The sequence below is a fragment of the Hyla sarda genome, chromosome 3, assembly GCF_029499605.1.
Source record: "Hyla sarda isolate aHylSar1 chromosome 3, aHylSar1.hap1, whole genome shotgun sequence".
Lineage (NCBI taxonomy): Eukaryota > Metazoa > Chordata > Amphibia > Anura > Hylidae > Hyla > Hyla sarda.
The window spans coordinates 157,483,111-157,503,770 of record NC_079191.1 but is presented as its reverse complement, the minus strand read 5'-3'; the positions used below and the strand labels follow the sequence as shown (position 1 = coordinate 157,503,770).

Below are 20,660 nucleotides of genomic sequence, written 5' to 3'. Positions count from 1 at the left end.
GTTCCTGAGTCGCAAAACATTAATTCCCAAACCACCCAGTCGAAGACCTTTTTTAGCATCTAACGGGAGCAACATCAAATGTTGGCCTCTAGAAGGAGTGTAAGCAATGGATGCAAAAGCAAGCAAGGTGTTATCCTCGCACTTCTCTGTGAGGTACTAAACAGACTTCGTGCGGGTGGATTAGGGATTCAAGATGTGGGGACAGACTTTTAGCAAGGAGCTTAGCGTATAATTTTGTGTCCACATTAACCCCTTAAGGACTCAGCCCATTTGGACCTTAACCCCTTAAGGACTCAGGGTTTTTCCGTTTTTGCACTTTCGTTTTTTCCTGCTTACCTTTTAAAAATCATAACCCTTTCAATTTTCCACCTAAAAATCCATATTATGGCTTATTTTTTGCGTCGCCAATTCTACTTTGCAATGACATTAGTCATTTTACCCAAAAATGCACGGCGAAACGGAAAAAAAAATCATTGTGCGACAAAATCGAAAAAAAAACGCCATTTTGTAACTTTTGGGGGCTTTCGTTTCTACGCAGTGCATATTTCGGTAAAAATTACACCTTATCTTTATTCTGTAGGTCCATACGGTTAAAATGATACCCTACTTATATAGGTTTGATTTTGTCGCACTTCTGGAAAAAATCATAACTACATGCAGGAAAATTTATACGTTTAAAAATGTCATCTTCCGACCCCTATAACTTTTTTATTTTTCCACGTATGGGGTGGTATGAGGACTCATTTTTTGCGCCGTGATCTGAAGTTTTTATCGGTATGATTTTTGTTTTGATCGGACTTTTTGATCACTTTTTATTCATTTTTTAATGATATAAAAAGTGACCAAAATACGCTTTTTCGGACTTTGGAATTTTTTTGCGCGTACGCCATTGACCGTACGGCTTAATTAATATATTTTTATAGTTCGGACATTTACGCACGCGGCGATACCACATATGTTTATTTATTTTTTTTACACTGATTTATTTTTTTTATGGGAAAAGGGGGGTGATTCAAACTTTTATTAGGGAAGGGGTTAAATGACCTTTATTAACACTTTTTTTTACATTTTTTTTGCAGTGTTATAGGTCCCATAGGGACCTATAACACTGCACACACTGATCTCTAATGCTGATCACTGGCGTGCATTAACACGCCTGTGATCAGCATTATCGGCGCTTGACTGCTCCTGCCTGGATCTCAGTCACTGAGCAGTCATTCGTCGATCGGACACCGGGGAGGCAGGTAAGAGCCCTCCCGGTGTCCGATCAGCTGTTCGGGACGCCGCGATTTCACTGCGGCGGTCCCGAACAGCCCGACTGAGCAGCCGGGTCACTTTCACTTTAGAAGCGGCGGTCAGCTTTGACCGCCGCTTCTAAAGGGTTAATACCGCACATCGCCGCGATATCGCGGGAGCCGGCGCAGGACGTAAATATACGTCCTGCGTCGTTAAGGGGTTAAGGACTATTTTTACGTTTTCGTTTTTTCCTCCTCCCCTTCAAAAAATCATAACTTTTATATTTTCATCCACAGACTAGTATGAGGGCTTGTTTTTTGCGTGACCAGTTGTCCTTTGTAATGACATCACTCATTTTACCATAAAATGTATGGCGCAACCAAAAAAATACTATTTGTGTGGGGAAATTAAAAAGAAAACCGCAATTTTGCCAATTTTTGGAAGGTTTTGTTTTCACGCCGTACAATTGATGGTAAAAATGACATGTTTTTTATTCTCTGGGTCAATACGATTAAAATGATACCCATGATAATATACTTTTCTATTACTGTTGCGCTTAAAAAAAAAATCAAACTTTTTAACCAAATTAGTACGTTTAAACTCCCCCTATTTTGAAGACCTATAACTTTCATTTTTCCGTATAATCGGTGGTATGAGGGCTCATTTTGTGCGCCATGATCTGTACTATTTATTAATACCATATTTGCTTATACAAAACTTTTATTACATTTTTTATAAATTTTTTTGGGGGAATAAAATGTTATTTAAAAAAAAAAATAATTGCTGCTTTTTTAACGTTCACGCCGTTCACCGTACGGGATCATTTACATTTAAATAGTTCGGATATTTACGCACGCAGCGATACCAAATATGTATATAAAATTTTTTTACACTTTTTGGGGGTAAAATGGGACAATTTACGTTTTTATTGGGGGAGGGGGGTTTTCCCATTTTTTTTTTTTATTTTTACACTCTTATAGTCCCCATAGGGGACTATAGCAACCATTTGATTGCTAATCCTGTTCAGTGCTATGTATAGGACATAGCACTGATCAGGGTTATCGGTCATCTTCTGCTCTGCGGGAAGGCAGATCAGAGCGGAAGACAGTGGAGGCAGGTGAGGGGACCTCTGTCTGCCGTGCAGGATGATCGGATCGCCGCGGCAGCGCTGCGGGCGATCCGATCATCCTGTTAAGTGACCGCGATCCTGCAGATGCTGTGATCGGTATTGATCACGGCATCTGAGGGGTTAATTGCGGACATCCGCGGGATCGTGGGTGCCCGTCATTACCGGCGGGTCCCTGGCTGCGATCCACAGCCGGGACCTTCCGCGCATGATGCCGGTTATGCTCAGGACGTAAATGTACGTCCTGGTGCGTTAAGTACCACATCACCAGGACGTACATTTATGTCCTGCGTCGTTAAGGGGTTAATTTCTACCCATTAGGGGTGTGAATTGCCAAGAATTTGGCGATACAATATGTATCATGTTAAACTTATGACTACGATATCTCGATTCTGTTTCAAAAACAGGAAAAGGAAAACCTAATCTACACATCAATACAACATTCACACAAACATTACTGTATAAAAAAAAAGTTTTCTTTTTTTTAAGAACAATGAAGCTGATCTACATGCCCAGCTTTAAGGATACTTATTTGTGCAGACACAATGGGGGATATTTATCAAAGCAGTCTATGTCCCGCATCAATATAGAACAAACTACAGAGGGTTAGGCTGGTCTATTGTGCGCCTTTATCAAAAGGTGCACGGCTCTTGATAAATTCTGTGCACGGACTTCGGGATCTATGGTTTAGCCTATATTTAAAGGGGTACTCCGGTGAAAACCTTTTTTCTTTTAAATCAACAGGTGACAGAAAGTTAAACAAATTTGTAAATTACTTCTATTAAATCTTAATCCTTCCTGTAATTATTAGCTGCTGAATACTGCAGAGGAAATTTTTTTCTTTTTGGAATGTTCTCTGATGACATCACAAGCACAGTTCTCTCTGCTGACGTTATTATAATAATAATAATGCTTTATTTATTGTTGTCCTTAGAGGGATTTGAACCCAAGTCCCCAGCACTGCAAGGCAGCAGTGCTAACCACTGAGCCACCATGCTGCCCTTAGCATACATCTGCTATGCATGGTTGCTAAAATGGACAGATGTCCGCAGAGAGCACTGTGCTCGTGATATGTGTTCCAAAAAGAAAGGAATTTCCTCTGTAGCATTCAGCAGCTAATAAGTACTGGAAGGATTAAGATTTTTTAATAGAAGTAATTTACAAATATGTTTATCTTTCTGCCACCAGTTGATTTAAAAGAAAAAAGGTTTTCACCGGAGTACCCCTTTAACCCCTTAAGGACTCAGGGTTTTTCAGTTTTTGCACTTTCGTTTTTTCCTCCTTACCTTTTAAAAATCATAACCCTTTCAATTTTCCACCTAAAAATCCATATTATGGCTTATTTTTTGCGTCGCCAATTCTACTTTGCAGTGACATTAGTCATTTTACCCAAAAATGCACGGCCAAACGGAAAAAAAAATTGTGCGACAAAATCGAAGAAAAAACACCATTTTGTAACTTTTGGGGGCTTCCATTTCTACGCAGTGCATATTTCGGTAAAAATTGCACCTTATTATTCTGTAGGTCCATAAGGTTAAAATGATACCCTACTTATATAGGTTTGATTTTGTCGCACTTCTGGAAAAAGTCATAACTACATGCAGGAAAATGTATACGTTTAAAAATGTCATCTTCTGACCCCTATAACTTTTATTTTTCCACGTACAGGGCGGTATGAGGACTCATTTTTTGCGCCGTGATCTGAAGTTTTTATCGGTATGATTTTTGTTTTGATCGGACTTTTTGATCACTTTTTATTCATTTTTTAATGGTATAAAAAGTGACCAAAATACGCTTTTTTGGACTTTGGAATTTTTTTGCGCGTACGCCATTGACCGTACGGCTTAATTAATGATATATTTTTATAGTTCGGACATTTACGCACGCGGCGATACCACATGTTTATTTTTTTTACACTTATTTTTTTTATGGGAAAAGGGGGGTGATTCAAACTTTTCTTAGGGAAGGGGTTAAATGACCATTATTAACACTTTTTTTAAAATTTTTTTTGCAGTGTTATAGGTCCCATAGGGACCTATAACACTGCACACACTGATCTCTCTTCCTGATCACAGGCGTGTATTAACATGCCTGTGATCAGTGTTATCGGCGCTTGACTGCTCCTGCCTGGATCTTAGGCACGGAGCAGTCATTCGCCGATCGGACACCGGGGAGGCAGGTAAGGGCCCTCCCGATGTCTGATCAGCTGTTCGGGACGCCGCGATTTCACCGCGGCGGTCCCGAACAGCCCGACTGAGCAGCCGGGTCACTTTCAGTTTCACTTTAGAAGTGATTTTTTCAGCTTTGACCGCCGCTTCTAAAGGGTTAATACCGCACATCGCCGCGATCGGCGATGTGTGGTATTAGCTGCGGGTCCCGGCCGTTGATTAGCGCCAGGACCGACGCGATATGATGCGGGATAGCGGCGCGATCCCGCTTCATATCGCGGGAGCCGGCGCAGGACGTAAATATACATCCTGCGTCGTTAAGGGGTTAAGGACCAGGCCATTTTACACCTTGGGACCAGAGCGTTTTTTGCACATCTGACCACTGTCACTTTAAACATTAATAACTCTGGAATGCTTTTAGTTATCATTCTGATTCCAAAATAGTTTTTTCGTGACATAATCTACTTTAACATAGTGGTAAAATTGTGTGGTAAATTGCATCCTTTCATGGTGAAAAATCCCATAATTTGAAAAATTTGAAAATTTTGCATTTTTCTAACTTTGAAGCTCTCTGCTTGTAAGGAAAATGGATATTCCAAATAAAAAAAAATTTGATTCACATAAACAATATGTCTACTTTATGTTTGCATCATAAAATCGATGAGTTTTTACTTTTGGAAGACACCAGAGGGCTTTAAAGTTCAGCAGCAATTTTCCAGTTTTTCACAAAATTTTCAAACTCACTATTTTTCAGGGACCAGTTCAGGTTTGAAGTGGATTTGAAGGGTCTTCATATTAGAAATACCCCACAAATGACCCCATTATAAAAACTGCACCCCCTCAAAGTATTCAAAATGACATTCAGTCAGCGTTTTAACCCTTTAGGTGTTTCACCAGAATAGCAGCAAAGTGAAGGAGAAAATTCACAATCTTCATTTTTTACACTCGCATGTTCTTGTAGACCCAATTTTTGAATTTTTACAAGGGGTAAAAGGAGAAAATGTATACTTATATTTGTAGCCCAGTTTCTCTCGAGTAAGCACATACCTCATATGTCTATGTAAAGTGTTCGGCGGGCGCAGTAGAGGGCTCAGAAGCGAAGGAGCGACAAGGGGATTTTGGAGAGTACGTTTTTCTGAAATGGTTTTTGGGGGGCATGTCTCATTTAGGAAGCCCCTATGGTGCCAGAACAGCAAAAAAAACATAACAAGGGGTACAGTGAGCCCTAATTCCTCACAGGTGTTTGACGACTTTTTGTTAAAGTTGTATGTATAAATGAAAAAAAAAAAATCTCACTAAAATGCTGGTTTTTCCCCAAATGTTACATTTTTACAAGGGGTAATAGAAGAAAATTACCCCAAAATTTGTAACCCCATTTCTTCTGAGTATGGAAATACCCCATATGTGGACATCAAGTGCTCTGCTGGCGCACTACAATGCTCAGAAGAGGAGGAGCGCCATTGAGCTTTTAGAGAGAGAATTTGTTTGGAATGGAAGTCAGGGGCCATGTGCGTTTACAAAGCCCCCCGTGGTGCCAGAACAGTGGAACCCCCCCACATGTGACCCCATTTTGGAAACTGCACCCCTCACAGAATTTAATAAGGGGTGCAGTGAGTATTTACACCCCAGTGGCGTTTGAAAGATCTTTGGAACAGTGGGCTGTGCAAATGAAAAATTACATTTTACATTTTCACAGACCACTGTTCCAAAAAATCTGTCAGACACCTGTGGGGCGTAAATGCTCACTGTACCCCTTATTACATGAGGGGTGTAGTTTCCAAAATGGGGTCACATGTGTGGGGGGGGTCCATTGTTCTGGCACTATGGGGGCTTTGTAAACACACGGCCTCCAATTCCAGACAAATTTTCTCTCCAAAATCCCAATGGCGCTCCTTCTCTTCTGAGCATTTAGGGTAACCCCAGTACAGTTACAGTAAGTATATGTAGTGTATATGTAGTGTTTTACACTTTATTATGTGTTAGTGTAGTGTTTTTAGGGTACATTTGTACTGGCAGGTTACAGTAAGTTTCCCGCTAGGAGTTTGCGCTGAGCCGAAAAATTTGCAGCAGCTCAAACTTGTAGCTGAAAACTTACTGTAAACCTGCCCATGTGAATGTACCCTGTACATTCACATGGGGGGGGGGAAAGAGAGAGAGCTGTTTCAAAACTTCAACTCCCAGCATTTGCACGGGGTGCCTGCTGATAGATACAGGTATGCCCTTGGTCCTTAAAGGGGTAGTCCAGTGGTGAAAAACTTATCCCCTATCCTAAGGATAGGGGATGTTTGAGATCGCAGGGGTCCGACCGCTGGGGCCCCCTGCGATCTCTCTGTACGGGGCCCCGGCTCTCCGGCCAGATAGCGGGTGTCGACCTCCGCACGAAGCGGCGGCTGACACGCCCCCTCAATACATCTCTACGGCAGAGCCGGAGATCGCCGAAGGCAGCGCTTCGGCTCTGCCATAGAGTTGTATTGAGGGGGCGTGTCGGCCGCCGCTTCGTGCGGAGGTCGACACCCGCTATCTGGCCGGAGAGCCGGGGCCCCGTACAGAGAGATCGCAGGGGGCCCCAGCGGTCGGACCCCCGCAATCTCAAACTTATCCCCTATCCTTAGGATAGGTTGTTCACCACTGGACTACTCCTTTAAGTAACAGGGAGAAGGGGCGTACCTGTACGCCCTTAGTGCCCAAGAGGTTAAGCTCTTTCATAAACGTTTCTTTGATCCTCCCCACCTTCCTTCCCACCTCCCCCAGATCCCGGGAACCACCGGACACCTCGCGCTTCAGCTGCTGAACCGTGTCCGAGCGGAGCATGCGCTGTGCAGCGTCCTTGCCGGTCAGTTGCGCCTTGGTGATGGCGAAGGCGGTGATCTGCGCGGCTCTGCGGATGGGCCGGGACTCGGAGAGTTTCTCGATCAGCTGCGGGTTGTTGAGGAGAGAGAACAGAAGCCTCCGGAGCACCATGTCGCCGGCGGGAGGACCTGTAGGATACAGCTGGTTACACCGGCGGGCGGACCTGTAAGATACAGCTGGTTACACCGGCGGGCACATCGGTAAAATACAGCTAGATACACCGGCGGCGGGTGTACAGCGACCTGAGCTCCGCACTTACCCTTGTCCCCGTACACACACGGTCAGCTGTTCGCCCACATCAAAGATGGCAGAGGCTGCTTCCGCTTTCAACCCGGAAACGCTTCTTTACGGCGTCTTTTCGGATTGGTTCGTCAGTGTCGTTAAACTCAGAGTCACACTTGGCGGCTGCAGTGGTTTGTTACGGTTTCGGGTGTGTGTCGGAGGCTGCGGAGATGCTGAGTGCATTGAAGAGTGACTCGTACGTGGAGCTGAGCCGGTACCGGGACCAGCGCTTTAAGGTAATCCCAGAGCGGTGTCCGTGCAATGTGTCTGCTCCTGAATACCATATATCACAGGAAGTTACCATGCCAACCCAGCTAACTCCCCACAGCTTGTATAAGACCTGATGTACTGAGTCCTCTCTGTAATGTTATACATAGGCCCTCACACGGCTCGGTCCCATGATGGCTGTGTTATTGAGCCTATAACTGTGTTTCCCAACCAGTGTGCCTCCAGCTGTTGCAAAAGTACAACTCCCAACATGCCGAAACAGCTGGGTGCACCCTGGTTGGGATGTACTGCAATATCTAGTTGTGGCAGCCTACAAGGGGTTTCCACCAACAACACGTCTCTATCTGCGGGACATGTGAGTAGTATCAGGTGGGGTCCAATTATGGGGACCCCTACTGATCACTAGAGCAGGCACCCTTCCACCCAGCTGGATCTGATCCTTAGCTGTCATTCAGTGTTTCCCAACCAGGGTGCCTTCAGGTATTCTAAAACTACCACTCCTAGCATGCCCAGATAGCTGTTGGCTGTCTGGGCATGCTGGGAGTTGTAGTTTGCAACACTTGGAGACACCCTGGTTGGGAAACGCTGGTCTAGAAAGTGAAAGAGTTTGATAGGCCGGCCGGGGAGTCCTGGCATGCACTTGAGCCTGCTATTTTAATCTCAGAACTGAGAACCACTGCAATCTAAACTTTTGACACGCTTGGACGATGTGTGGAAAGTTTTTACAAATTGGAATATTATAGCTTTTAAAGCTACCTGTCACGATCTCCTGAAGCAGGATATGCTTAAAGCTCTAGGGCAATCTTGTAGCGATCAGAGGATCTTTTTCCAGAATATTCGCCCTCTAATTGCGTCAGTTTTGTGTCGCGAGATTGCCTAAGATCGTGACATGTACCCTTTAAGGTGTAGCGGCCATTAATACCCACCCTATGTCTTCCACACCTGCAAAACATTTGCACTGTATGGTGAATGATCCAGTGTGCTTTATCTGATCGCTTAAAATTCTCATCTCCTTGCATGGTTCACCCAATATTCGTGTTGGCCCATGTATACTCTGGTAGTGCCTTAGACAATGCAAGGTCTCTTTTGAGACCTGGGCATGTAGGTGTTTACCTCCTTGGTGCACTGCCTGCTGGTGGAGACTGATTTGCTGTCTCAGAAGACAGTAGAACATCCTTTATAGGTGTTGGGTTCTTAATGGCTTCAGAGCAGGGGAGGGCTGGCAGTGTTATTCATAGTGCATGATGGCACAAAGAGCCTGATCACTCCAATTCCTCACCCATGAAGTTTACTTCTGTTTTTTTCCCTTCCTCTTAAGGGTGACAGAGATGATCAAGAGAAGCTCCTGAAGCAAAGCTGCACATTATATGTAGGAAACCTGTCATTTTACACCACGGAAGAGCAGATCTATGAATTATTCAGCAAAAGTGGAGACGTGAAGAAAATAATCATGGGTCTGGATAAGGTGAAGAAGACGGCGTGCGGCTTCTGCTTTGTAGAGTATCCTTTAAATTAGTGCTGGGCGATATACCGGTTCATACCAAACACCGTTTTTTTTTTTGTTTTTTTTTTAATTCTGTACGATATGAATTTTTCCTATACCACAATACCGGTCGGGCAACTTGTAACCCCCCCCCCCCCCTCCTTTTGAATGAATGAATTAACAGCTGCAGCGCTGTCCCCAACTAATCATATGTGACCCCCCCCCCCCTTCGCTTTAAATGAACGAGTTGCGTGCCGCGTCGCTGGAGATGATTAAAGGGGTATATCTTATCCCCTATCAAAAGGATAAGGGATAAGATGTCTGATCGGGGGGGCTGCCGCCACTGGAACCCCCCCCATGATCTCCCTGCAGCAGCCCACATTCTATGCGTAGCCACGTCTACAGTTTCGGAATCCGCCATTCATTTCTTTGGGAGGTGGCATAACAGCCACAACGCCCCCTCACATAGACGTCAGACATCTTATCCCCTATCCTTTAGATAGGGGATAAGATGTTTTTGCCCAGAATACCGCTTTAACTCCTTGGGGACGAAGGGCGTAAGCATACGCCTCACGTCCCGTCACTTAAGGATGGAGGGCGTATCCATACGCCCTCCGCACTTCCGCTCCCGGGCGGTGATCAGGCCGGGATGACTGCTGATATCTATCAGCAGGCATCCCGTGGCAATGCCTAGGGGGCATCCTGAGGACCCCCCCCCCCCCCATGTCAGCGATCGCGGCAAATCGTTGGTCAATACAGATCAGCGATTTGCCCACGAACCAGGCCAAATAAGAATGATCGGAGCTGTCAGATACAGCTACGACCATCCTAAAGGATAGGAGCGAGGTCGGTCAGGCTGACCACCAATGGCAGGAGGGGGGTGGGGGGTGGTTAGAGTTCATTTCCCCTGCTCTGCCCACCAATCAGAAGTCGGGGCAGAGCGGGGGGGGGGGGGGGAAATGGCCTGCTTACCCGGACCGATGGAGGCGGCATCCTGGACCAGCGGCGGCATCGACGCAGGAGGAGCGGCCGGAAAGTGCGGCGGAGAAGGCTGCAGCAAAGATCGCGGTAAGAGATGTTCTCTGTGGCCTTCTAAAAGCTGCAAAACTACAACTCCCAGCTTGCCCACACAGCCAAAAGGCTGTCTGGCCATGCTGGGAGTTGTAGTTTTGCAACATCTGTAGGGTCACAGTTTGGAGACCACTGTGTAGTGGTCTCTAAACTGTGGTCCTCCAGATGTTGCAAAACTACAACTTTAGGCATGCACTCACTGTCTGGGCATGCTAGGAGTTGTAGTTTTGCAACATCTGAAGTGGGACAGTTTGGAGACCACTATACGGTGGTCTCCAAACTGTAGCCCACCAGATGTTGCAGAACTACAACTCCCAGCATGGCCAGACAGTCAGGGATGCTGGGCATGTAGTTCTGCAATATCTGGCCCTACATATGTTGCAAAACTACTACTCCCAGCATGCCTAGACAGTCTGAGCATGCTTGGAGTTCTAGTTTTGCAACATCTGGAGGGCTACAGTTTGGAGACTACTACTTAGCGGTCTCCAAACTGTTCTTCCCGGTTGTTGCATAACTACAACTCTTAGCATGCCCAGACTGTCCAGGCATGCTGGGAGTTGTAGTTCTGCAACATCTGAAGGGCCAGATATTGCAGAACTACACTCCTAGCATCCCTGACTGTCTGGCCGTGCTGGAAATTGTAGTTGTGCAACAGCTGTAGGCACACTGATTGGGAAACACTGAGCTAGAGTCTGTTTCCTAACTCAATGATTCCAACCAATGTGCCTCCAGCTGTTGCAAAACTACAACTCTCAGAATGCACTGACAGACCGTCCATGCTGGGAGTTGTAGTTTTGCAAAAGCTGGAGGCACATTGGTTGGGATCACTGAGCTAGAGTCTGTTTTCTAACTCAGTGGTTCCCCACCAGTGTGCCTGCGGCTGTTGTAAAACTACAACTCCCAGCATGTACGGTCTGTCAGTGCATTCTGGGAGTTGTCATTTTGCCACAGCTGAAGGTTTGGGGCGCCCCCTGTAGAAGGGGTTTCCTTCTACAAGTTTGAGTTCCGGCAAATTTTCCGCCGCAGCTCAAACTCCCAGTGGAAAACTTACTGTGAACCTGCGCCTGTGTGAATGTACCCTAAAAACACTACACTACCAAATAATAAAAAGTAAAACACTACATATACACCCCCTTACACATCCCCCCCCCCCCCCCCCAATAAAAATGAAAAACTTCTCATACGGCAGTGTTTCCTAAACGGAGCCTCCAGCTGTTGCAAAACCACAACTCCCAGTATTGCCGGACAGCCATAGACTGTCCTGGCAGGCTGGGAGTCTTGCAACAGTTGGAGGCACCCTGTTTGGGAAACACTGCTGTAGGGTTTTACTGTAGGTAACCGGGTCCGCCCCTATTGCAAATTCCTTTTATTTAGGCCTCAAATTCGCATGGTGCTCTCTCACTTCAGAGCCCTGTTGTATTTCAAGGCAACAGTTTAGGGCCCCATATGGGGTATTTCTGTACTCGGGAGAAACTGCACTACAAAATTTGGGGGGATTTTTCTCCCATTACCCTTTGTAATCCGACTTTTACACATCCGACTTTTAAGAAAAGTCGTCAAACACCTGTGAGGTGTTAAGGCTCACTGGACCCCTTGTTACGTGCCTTGAGGGGTGTAGTTTCCAAAATGGTATGCCATGTGGTTTTTTTTTTTATTGCTGTTCTGGCACCATAGGGGCTTCCTAAATGCGACATGCCCCCCAAAAACCATTTCCGCAAAATTCACTCTCCAAAATCCCATTGTTGCTCCTTCCCTTCTGAGCCCTCTACTGCGCCCGCCAAACAGTTGACATACACATATGAGGTATTTCCTTACTCGAGAGAAATTGGGTTACAAATTTTGGGGGGGCTTTTTCTCTTATTGCCCCTTGTAAAAAATTCAAAAACTGGGTCTACAAGAACATGCAAGTGTAAAAAATGAAGATTTTGAATTTTCGCCTTCACTTTGCTGCTATTCCTGTGAAACACCTAAAGGGTTAACAAACTTTATGAATGTCATTTTGGATACTTTGAGGGGTGCAGTTTTTATAATGGGGTCATTTGTGGGGTATTTCTAATATGAAGACCCTTCAAATCCACTTCAAAACTGAACTGGTCCCTGAAAAATTCCGATTTTGAAAATGTTGTGAAAAATTGGAAAATTGCTGCTATACTTTGAAGCCCTCTGGTGTCTTCCAACAGTAAAAACATGTCAACTTTATGATGCAAACATAAAGTAGACATATTGTATATGTGAATCAGTATATAATTTATTTGGAATATTCATTTTCCTTGTAAGCAGAGAGTTTCAAAGTTAGAAAAATGCAACATTTTCAATTTTTTAATCAAACTTTGGAATTTTTCACCAAGAAATGATGCAAGTATCGACAAAATTTTACCACTAACATGAAGTAAAATATGTCCCGAAAAAACTGTCTCGAAATCAGAATGAAAGGTAAAAGCATCTCAGTTATTAATGCTTAAAGTGACAGTGGTCAGATGTGCAAAAAAATGCTCTCATCCTTAGGGTTATAATGGGCTCCGTCCCCAAGGAGTTAATAAAGGACATCTGTACTGATTTAATTTTACATATTCCTGTGCCCAGGCTGCAAAAATAAACAAAATAATCTTTGACTCCCCTTCCTACGTTCCCCCGTTGCTCCAGTATCGGCCTCGCTGTTCTCTGCTGCAATCTTCATACTGCTTCCTGGGGACGGGAATGTCACAGAGCCGTCACTGTATCACCGGCCGCAGCGATGTCCCGTCTCAGCCGGTGATGGGCTGAGTGCACTGTCATGTAAGGAGCCGGCCAGTCACTGCGTGACCCCACGGCATATCGCAGGAGCCGGCGAAGGACGTAAATATACATCCTTCGTTGTTAAGGAGTTAATCATTTCCAACTCATTCATTTAAAGCGCCGGCGGCTCACAGGAGGACAGGGGAAGCAGCGCCCACGGGTTACATATGATTAGTTGTGGGGGACAGTGCAGCGCTGCGGCTGATAATTCATTGGGGGGGGGGGGGGGGGTTAGAGTAGCAGAGCAGTGCCTGTGGGTCACACATGATTAGTTCCCCGGGGGGGGGGGGGGGGGGGAGGGGGAGAATACCGTTAAATACCGTGGAACCGCCAAACCGCCATAACTTACAATAATACCGTGATATGCATTTTTGGTCATACCGCCCAGCATCACTTTAAATCATAATGGTGACAGTAGTAGACCTGAGTAACTTCAGACTGATTATTTTTTTTCTTTTTAGGCCTTACTGATTCAGCCAGCAGCTAACATGCTAAGCAAATTTTAGAAAGTTCCCACATGTTCAATTAGTTACACAGCAGTTATTGATAACAGCCTCTTAAAGGGAACCAGGTTTTACCCCATATAACTGCCAGCAACAAGTTTTACGTCATACAAAAATGTTTCTTACCATGCTCACATATTCTCCTGCCCATCTTTCATAATGAAGAACGTCAGTTCTGAAACTCTCCCACGTTGCTTTCCAATTATGGTGAACTAGTCATGTGGATGTGTGGCATGCAAAAGTAGTTGCTGCGTCCCATGCTGTAAAATAATTCTTAATGGGACTCGTGGTATACTGGCTGTACACTATGGGGTGACCTTGTACTGCCCAGCATGCTGTTGAGTATTTTCACACTTCATCTGTAAATCAGGTCTGGGAGTAACATTTGAGAGATGCATAAAACTGTGACCATTGCTGTAAACATTTAAAAGCCTTAACATTGTCCTCAGATACTACACCAGAGCAGACACTGAGCAAGCTATGAGATTTATTAATGGAACTCGGTTAGATGATAGAATCATCAGAACAGACTGGGATGCAGGATTTAAAGAAGGCCGACAATATGGACGTGGGAAATCAGGCGGCCAGGTAAGATTACTATTTTTTATTATTATTATTATTATTATTATTATTATTATAAAAAAAAAAAAAAAAATATATATATATATATATATATATATATATATATATATATATTTATATTTATATTATATTATATTATTTTTTTTTTTTTAGAGAACCCTTGATCACTTTCATGCTGCTTGGCCCAAGAGTCATTCAGTGGTCCCCATTGGCTTCTGTCTGCCTTGTTGGCCTTGATTGATTGCTCCATATACTCAATCAAGGCTTATGAGGAGTGGAGAAGACAGTGGTAACTACTGCCGAGTAACTATTAACCCTTTAGATGCCACTATCAAAGTTGACAGCAGCGTGTAAAGCAATGTTAACAGCGTCCTTGGTGGATCTGTTGCCGCAACAGCCAGAGGGCTTACCTAGCCTTCCTTGGCTGACTATTGCCTCCCTAGGGCAGGTTTCATCATTAGAGCCCAGATGTCATGGATCATGTGCTGCACTGATCTGTATGAGGAATCTATTGATTACTCATACAAGACTTCTAGGGGGACTAGCAAAGTGTGTTAAAATATTATAATTATTACTTCTACATAACTTTATTTTCAAATAAATTAATGTAAACAAAAATAAACGTGGTATCACCACGTGCAGAAGTGTTAAGAGTTAAGTTAATTTAATTTAAAATGTTCATGAAACTGCATGGTGGAGTGCATAAGCATCATAAAATACCTGATTTTGGTCACTTCCGATACCATGAAAATAAATTCTAACAAAAAGTCTCATTAAAACAAAAATGGTACCGATAAAAACTGCAGAATATGGCACAAAATGAGCCTTCACTCTTCCCCGTATATGGAAAAAATAAGTGTATATAGGGGTCAGAGGACAATTTTAAGCATACTCCTTTTCTTACAAAAAGTTTAAAAAAAAATCAGAACCTATATATATTGGGTATTCTTGTAATTGTATGGACCTACAGAATAAAGAGAAGGTGTAATTTTTTTATCGAAAAGAGTAAAAACGTATGTATTGGTTTTTTCTTTTGTTGTTTTATCCCACAAACTAAATCCTATGGCGAAACCAAAATAAAATTGTGTTAAAATGAATCACTACAAACTACAATTTGTCCTGCATAAAAAAGCCCTCCTGTGGCCCTGTAGATGGTAAGTTGAAAGGGTTATTGTCACGATTCGGCTGGCTGGAGGTGGATCCTCTGTGCCAGAGAGGGATTGGCGTGGACCGTGTCGGTGGACCGGTTCTAAGTTGCTACTGGTATTCACCAGAGCCCGCCGCAAAGCGGGATGGTCTTGCAGCGGCGGTAGCAACCAGGTCGTATCCACCGGCAACGGCTCAACCTCTCTGACTGCTGAGATAAGCGCGGTACAAGGGAGTAGACAAGAGCAAGGTCGGACGTAGCAGAAAGTCAGGGCAGGCAGCAAGGATCGTAGTCAGGGGCAACGACAGGAGGTCTGGAACACAGGCTAGGAACATACAAGGAAACGCTTTCACTGGCACAATGGCAACAAGATCCGGCGAGGGAGTGCAGGGGAAGTGAGGTATAAGTAGGGAGTGCACAGGTGAGGGAACTGATTAGGCCTGCTGCGCGATCCACCCCACTAGCCCACCAGGGAGCATTCACATGTCCCTTTAGACGCCGCTGTCAGCTTTGACAGCGGCGAGCTAAAGGGTTAATAGCCAGCCGCGGCGATCGCTGCATGCTGGCTATTAGCGGTGGCCCACGGCTACTGAGAACAGCAGCAGAGTATGGAGTGGGCAGGAATCCCGAGCCCGCTCCATACTCCCCTGTGAGCGCCGCAAGCATCTCCCCGTGCAGACGTGCGACAGCTCCTCCCCTCAGCTCTCCGAAGCTACAGCTGGGGGGAGTGAAGGCAGAGGGCGCAGGTCTGCACGGGGAGAAAGAAGCCACGCCCCCTCATCTCCCCCCGCACGTCTGCAGAGCAGGGGAGAGAAGACAAATACTGTACACAGCTTCTCATCTCCCCTGCTCTGCTTCGGAGGACACAGGCTGCAGAGTATGGAGCAGGCAGGAGTCGGCAGCCCGCTCCATACAGACTGCAGATTGCCGCCGCACTTGTCAGGTCCGGCCCTGCTTGCCCGAAGCCGGACTAAGGGCCGGACAAATTCACCTGCCCGGCGCCCAAAACTGCTAGTCCCGGGTGTCGGGCGATAGGAATTCCACATCCCTGTTTTGATAAAATACATTTCTAAAAAAAGGAATAATTTACATTAGTGCAAACATAAATATAATTTCTTTTTCTTTAAGGTCAGAGATGAATATCGCCAAGATTATGATGCCGGAAGAGGTGGTTATGGTAAAATCGTACAGACATTCTGAAGACATGAAAATCTTTCCAGCACAAACAAAATCATTTTGGTGTTTTGGATCTTTACCAGCTATTTCTATGAGACGGTGTATGTTTAAAGTTGACCTTTGTTATGTGAAGGACAATACAGATGCGTAGGGTGCTATCTATTCATACATTTGTTTTTCTTGTCGTATATTACTACTCACATTTTTTTTTAATTAACTGTATAAAGCTGCTCAACAATTTTACTTCGTATTATACTTTATTTCATAGTTAAATATTTTATGTTTTTCTATGTGACTATTTGGGAAGGCCCAGGAAGCCAAATGCAATTAGTGATTCAGTTGCCACCATTGGATGACTGAGGGAGTAATTGTTTGCTGAGTGACCACCAGATGGTTAGTCACATCAGGTTGGATGTGCCTTGATATAGCAGTCCTCATGTGGATGGATGTGCTTCTATAACATTATAGCACTCCTTACTTGGATATAGTTGATGGAGAAACACTGATTTCCTTTTTAGCAGTATTATCTTGGTTTAAAAACTATTGAGTACATGCACGGAACGGCACATTTTGTACTATATATACCTTTTTAATGAGAAATAATTAAAAGTTATGTTTTAAGTAACCTCTATCACTGGTGTAGGTCAGCTGGTGTTATTATTTACTTGATTTTCTGTTGTAGTCAGGAAAGTGGGAGAAAACAGAGAGCACTCATGTTAGCTAGGTGATAAAAATATCCTAAGAGTTCAGGGGTTGGAATATAGAGCTATGATCCTATGTTTCATCAAGGGGCTGATCCCAAGATGTTCCTGAGTTGCAAAACATGAATTCCCAAACCACCCAGTCGAAGACCTTTTTTAGCATCTAACGGGAGCAACATCAAATGTTGGCCTCTAGAAGGAGTGTAAGCAATGGATGCAAAAGCACGCAAGGTGTTATCCTCGCACTTCTCTGTGAGGTACTAAACCGACTTCGTGCGGGTGGATTAGGGATTCAAGATTTAGGGACAGACTTTTAGCAAGGAGCTTAGCGTATAATTTTGTGTGTCCACATTAATTTCTACCCATATTGTAGTTCCTTTTATAGATTGGCACCCAGAAAGGAGGAAGGGGAGATGTTAAAGGGGTACTCCGGTGAAAACCTTTTTTCCTTTTAAATCAACTGGTTAAACATTAAACATGTTTGTAAATTACTTCTATTAAAAAATCTTAATCCTTCCTGTACTTATTAGCTGCTGAATACTACAGAGGAAATTCTTTTCTTTTTGGAATGCTCTCTGATGACATCACGACTAGAGATGATCGAACTTAAAGTAAATTCGATTCGTCATGAACTTCTCGGCTCGGCAGTTGCTAACTTATCCTGCATAAATTAGTTCAGCTTTCAGGTGCTCCGGTGGGCTGGAAAAGGTGGATACAGTCCTAGGAAAGAGTCTCCTAGGACTGTATCCACCTTTTCCAGCCCACCGGAGCACCTGAAAGCTGAACTAATTTATGCAGGATAAGTCAGCAACTGCCGAGCCGAGAAGTTCGTGACGAATCCAATTTACTGTAAGTTTGCTCATCTCTAATCACGACCACAGTTCTCTCTGCTGATGTTATTATAATAACGCTTTATTTATTGTTGTCCTTAGTGGGTTTTGAACCCAATTCCCCAGCACTACAAGGCAGCAGTGCTAACCACTGAGCCACCATGCTGCCGTTAGCATACATCTGCTATGCATGGTTGCTAAAATGGACAGAGATGTCAGCAGAGAGCACTGTGTTCGTGATGTCATCAGTGTTCCAAAAAGAAAGGAATTTCCTCTGTAGCATTCAGCAGCTAATAACTACTGGAAGGATTAAGATTTTTTAATAGAAGCAATTTACAAATATGTTTCACTTTCTGCCACCAGTTGATTTAAAGGAAAAAAAGGTTTTCACAAGGTTTAAGTCTCTAGGAAGGTTGTCTTTAATTCAGGCTGAATGGTCTTTTTATATAGTTTTGGCTTTGTAGCTGTCTGGTCTAGGGCTTTTACACACCGAAAGCGAATATGGCACCAGACAATTCAAAAGGTGTAAATAGTTATTTGATATCTATGGGATGTCGATGCACAGTGCACACTGTGGAATTTTAGTGTCAGATATTCAATATATATATATATATATATATATATATATAATATATATATATATAATATATATATATATTGCTGCCACTAGGAGGCTTGACACTAGGCAACAGGAAAAGTCAGCCCCTCCCAGCAGGATATACCCACCCACAGGCACCTGAGCTAATCAGTTTTAGCTTGGTGTCAGTAGGAGAAAGACACAGGTCTGGAGTTCTCCATAACTGGTCACTTATTTTTCTTTTTGAGTTTAGGGATGTATTTAGAATTTTCTCTCCTTTTTTTATTTTTATTTTTTCAGGTGGGGTCTCAGGAACATAGCGTTCACTGTTTTCTCATTTGCAAAGAAGGGGCACTGTCAACCCCTTCTCTCCACTGGTCAGCACCTAGGGTTGTACATCTGGGTCCGGGTCCCCCTACCTTCCCTGCTTGTCTCACTGTTTCAACCTGGCATGATGCAGGCGTATAATAGCTGGCTGAATACTTCATTAGGTAAGTTTTCTAAGGACAAGTGAGGAGATTTATCAAAACCTGTGCAGAGGAAAGTTGCCCTTAGCAACCAATCAGATCATTTATTTTATTTTGCACAGGTCTTATTAGAAATAAAATAAGCGATCTGGTTGCTATGGGAAAATGTTCCTCTGCACTGATTTTGACAAACCTCCCCCAAGGTGAGCATTTCTCTCCCTTTCTTTTCAGGTTTCTATCCCTTCTCAGGAGTCTAAACCTCTGTAGCCCCCCTCTCCTATTTGTAGCCCATACCTTTTTATTTACTCTGTGGACAATCTCCTGCTCGGCCATTTTGAACATTGGGAATAGGAACAGTGGTGCAGGACATTTCAATATATGTTTTTACATTAAAGGCATTTTCACAGCCCTGCTTGGCGCCTGTTTTGTGCGCATGGGCCCGGCATTTTTTCGCATTGGCCGCATCCATATGCGATGCGAACGGAGCTTCTGTTCTCTGTCAGCCACGCTGTTTGCACAGGCCGAAAGCTAGTTCTCCTCACTGAGTTCAGCTCCGCCCACTCCCCGCTGGCGGGGATTCCGGCCATATAGCTCGTCAGTGCGCGTATTGGGGGTTTGGTTAACTACCTACCAGCACTTTGTTCGCGCTGCAGGGGTCATTTGAACCAATGAGGGCCTGGCTGGTGCTGGTCCTGCCCCCTCCTTCTCATTGGGCTATTCCCTCCCCCTCCCTCTCCTCTGGCAAAATTCGCCTTTGAAGCAGCATGTTCATCTTTACTTCCTACCTTCGCTTCTGCTTGGGTGACAAAAGTCCTTTCTGTCTGGGCTTCTCAACTCCGTCAGGGCATTTTGTCCAGGGCCCCTTTGGAAGATTTGGCGGATCTTGCACTTCAACTCTCCAATGATGGAGACTATTTTTGCTCTGCTTCTATGCAGTCGGCCCGTTGTATGGCTTTTGCCACATGTAATCTAGTGGCACTTTGTCGCTCCATGTGGCTTGAGGCCTGGGATGCTGATGCCGCTTCCAAGAAATCTCTCCCTGAGCTTCCTTTTTACTGGGTCTCGACTTTTTAGAAAAAGCCTGGATGAGATTATCTCGGAGGTCACTGGAGGTAAGAGCCTCTTATTACCGCAGAATATTGAAAATCGAAAACTTGAAGTGTTCGAATTTTTAGAAGGTGAGGAGAAAAAAAATGAAAAAAAAAAAAAACTGTGGTCCTTAACTCCTTGGGGACGGAGGACATTATAACCCTAAGGACGGGAGCATTTTTTGAAATTCTGACCACTGTCACTTTAAGCATTAATAACTCTGGGATGCTTTTTCTTTTTCATTCTGAGATTTTTTTTTTTCGTGACATATTCTACTTCATGTTAGTGGTAAATTTTTGTCGACACTTGCATCATTTCTTGGTGAAAAATTCCAAAATTTGATGAAAAAATTGAAAATTTTGTATTTTT

The 20,660-nt window shown here is 44.1% G+C and overlaps 1 protein-coding gene across 1 annotated transcript; it reads left to right on the top strand.

The window, feature by feature from the left end:
- Positions 1–7,489: 7,489 nt before the first annotated feature.
- LOC130360993 (nuclear cap-binding protein subunit 2-like) lies at positions 7,490–16,867 on the top strand. The gene is made up of 5 exons (XM_056563550.1): positions 7,490–7,545; positions 7,619–7,898; positions 9,209–9,390; positions 14,172–14,310; positions 16,580–16,867. Exons 1-5 carry the CDS (start codon positions 7,490–7,492, stop codon positions 16,649–16,651), a joined length of 729 nt encoding a protein of 242 aa, XP_056419525.1. The 3' UTR covers positions 16,652–16,867.
- The last annotated feature ends 3,793 nt before the right edge of the window (positions 16,868–20,660 follow it).

Coding starts and splice junctions, on each gene's coding strand:
- LOC130360993 (XM_056563550.1), top strand. CDS start 7,490: ATGTCGCCGGCGGGAGGACCTGTAGGATACAGCTGGTTACACCGGCGG. Junction 7,899..9,208: donor ACCGGGACCAGCGCTTTAAG/GTAATCCCAGAG, acceptor CTTCCTCTTAAG/GGTGACAGAGATGATCAAGA. Junction 9,391..14,171: donor TGCGGCTTCTGCTTTGTAGA/GTATCCTTTAAA, acceptor CATTGTCCTCAG/ATACTACACCAGAGCAGACA.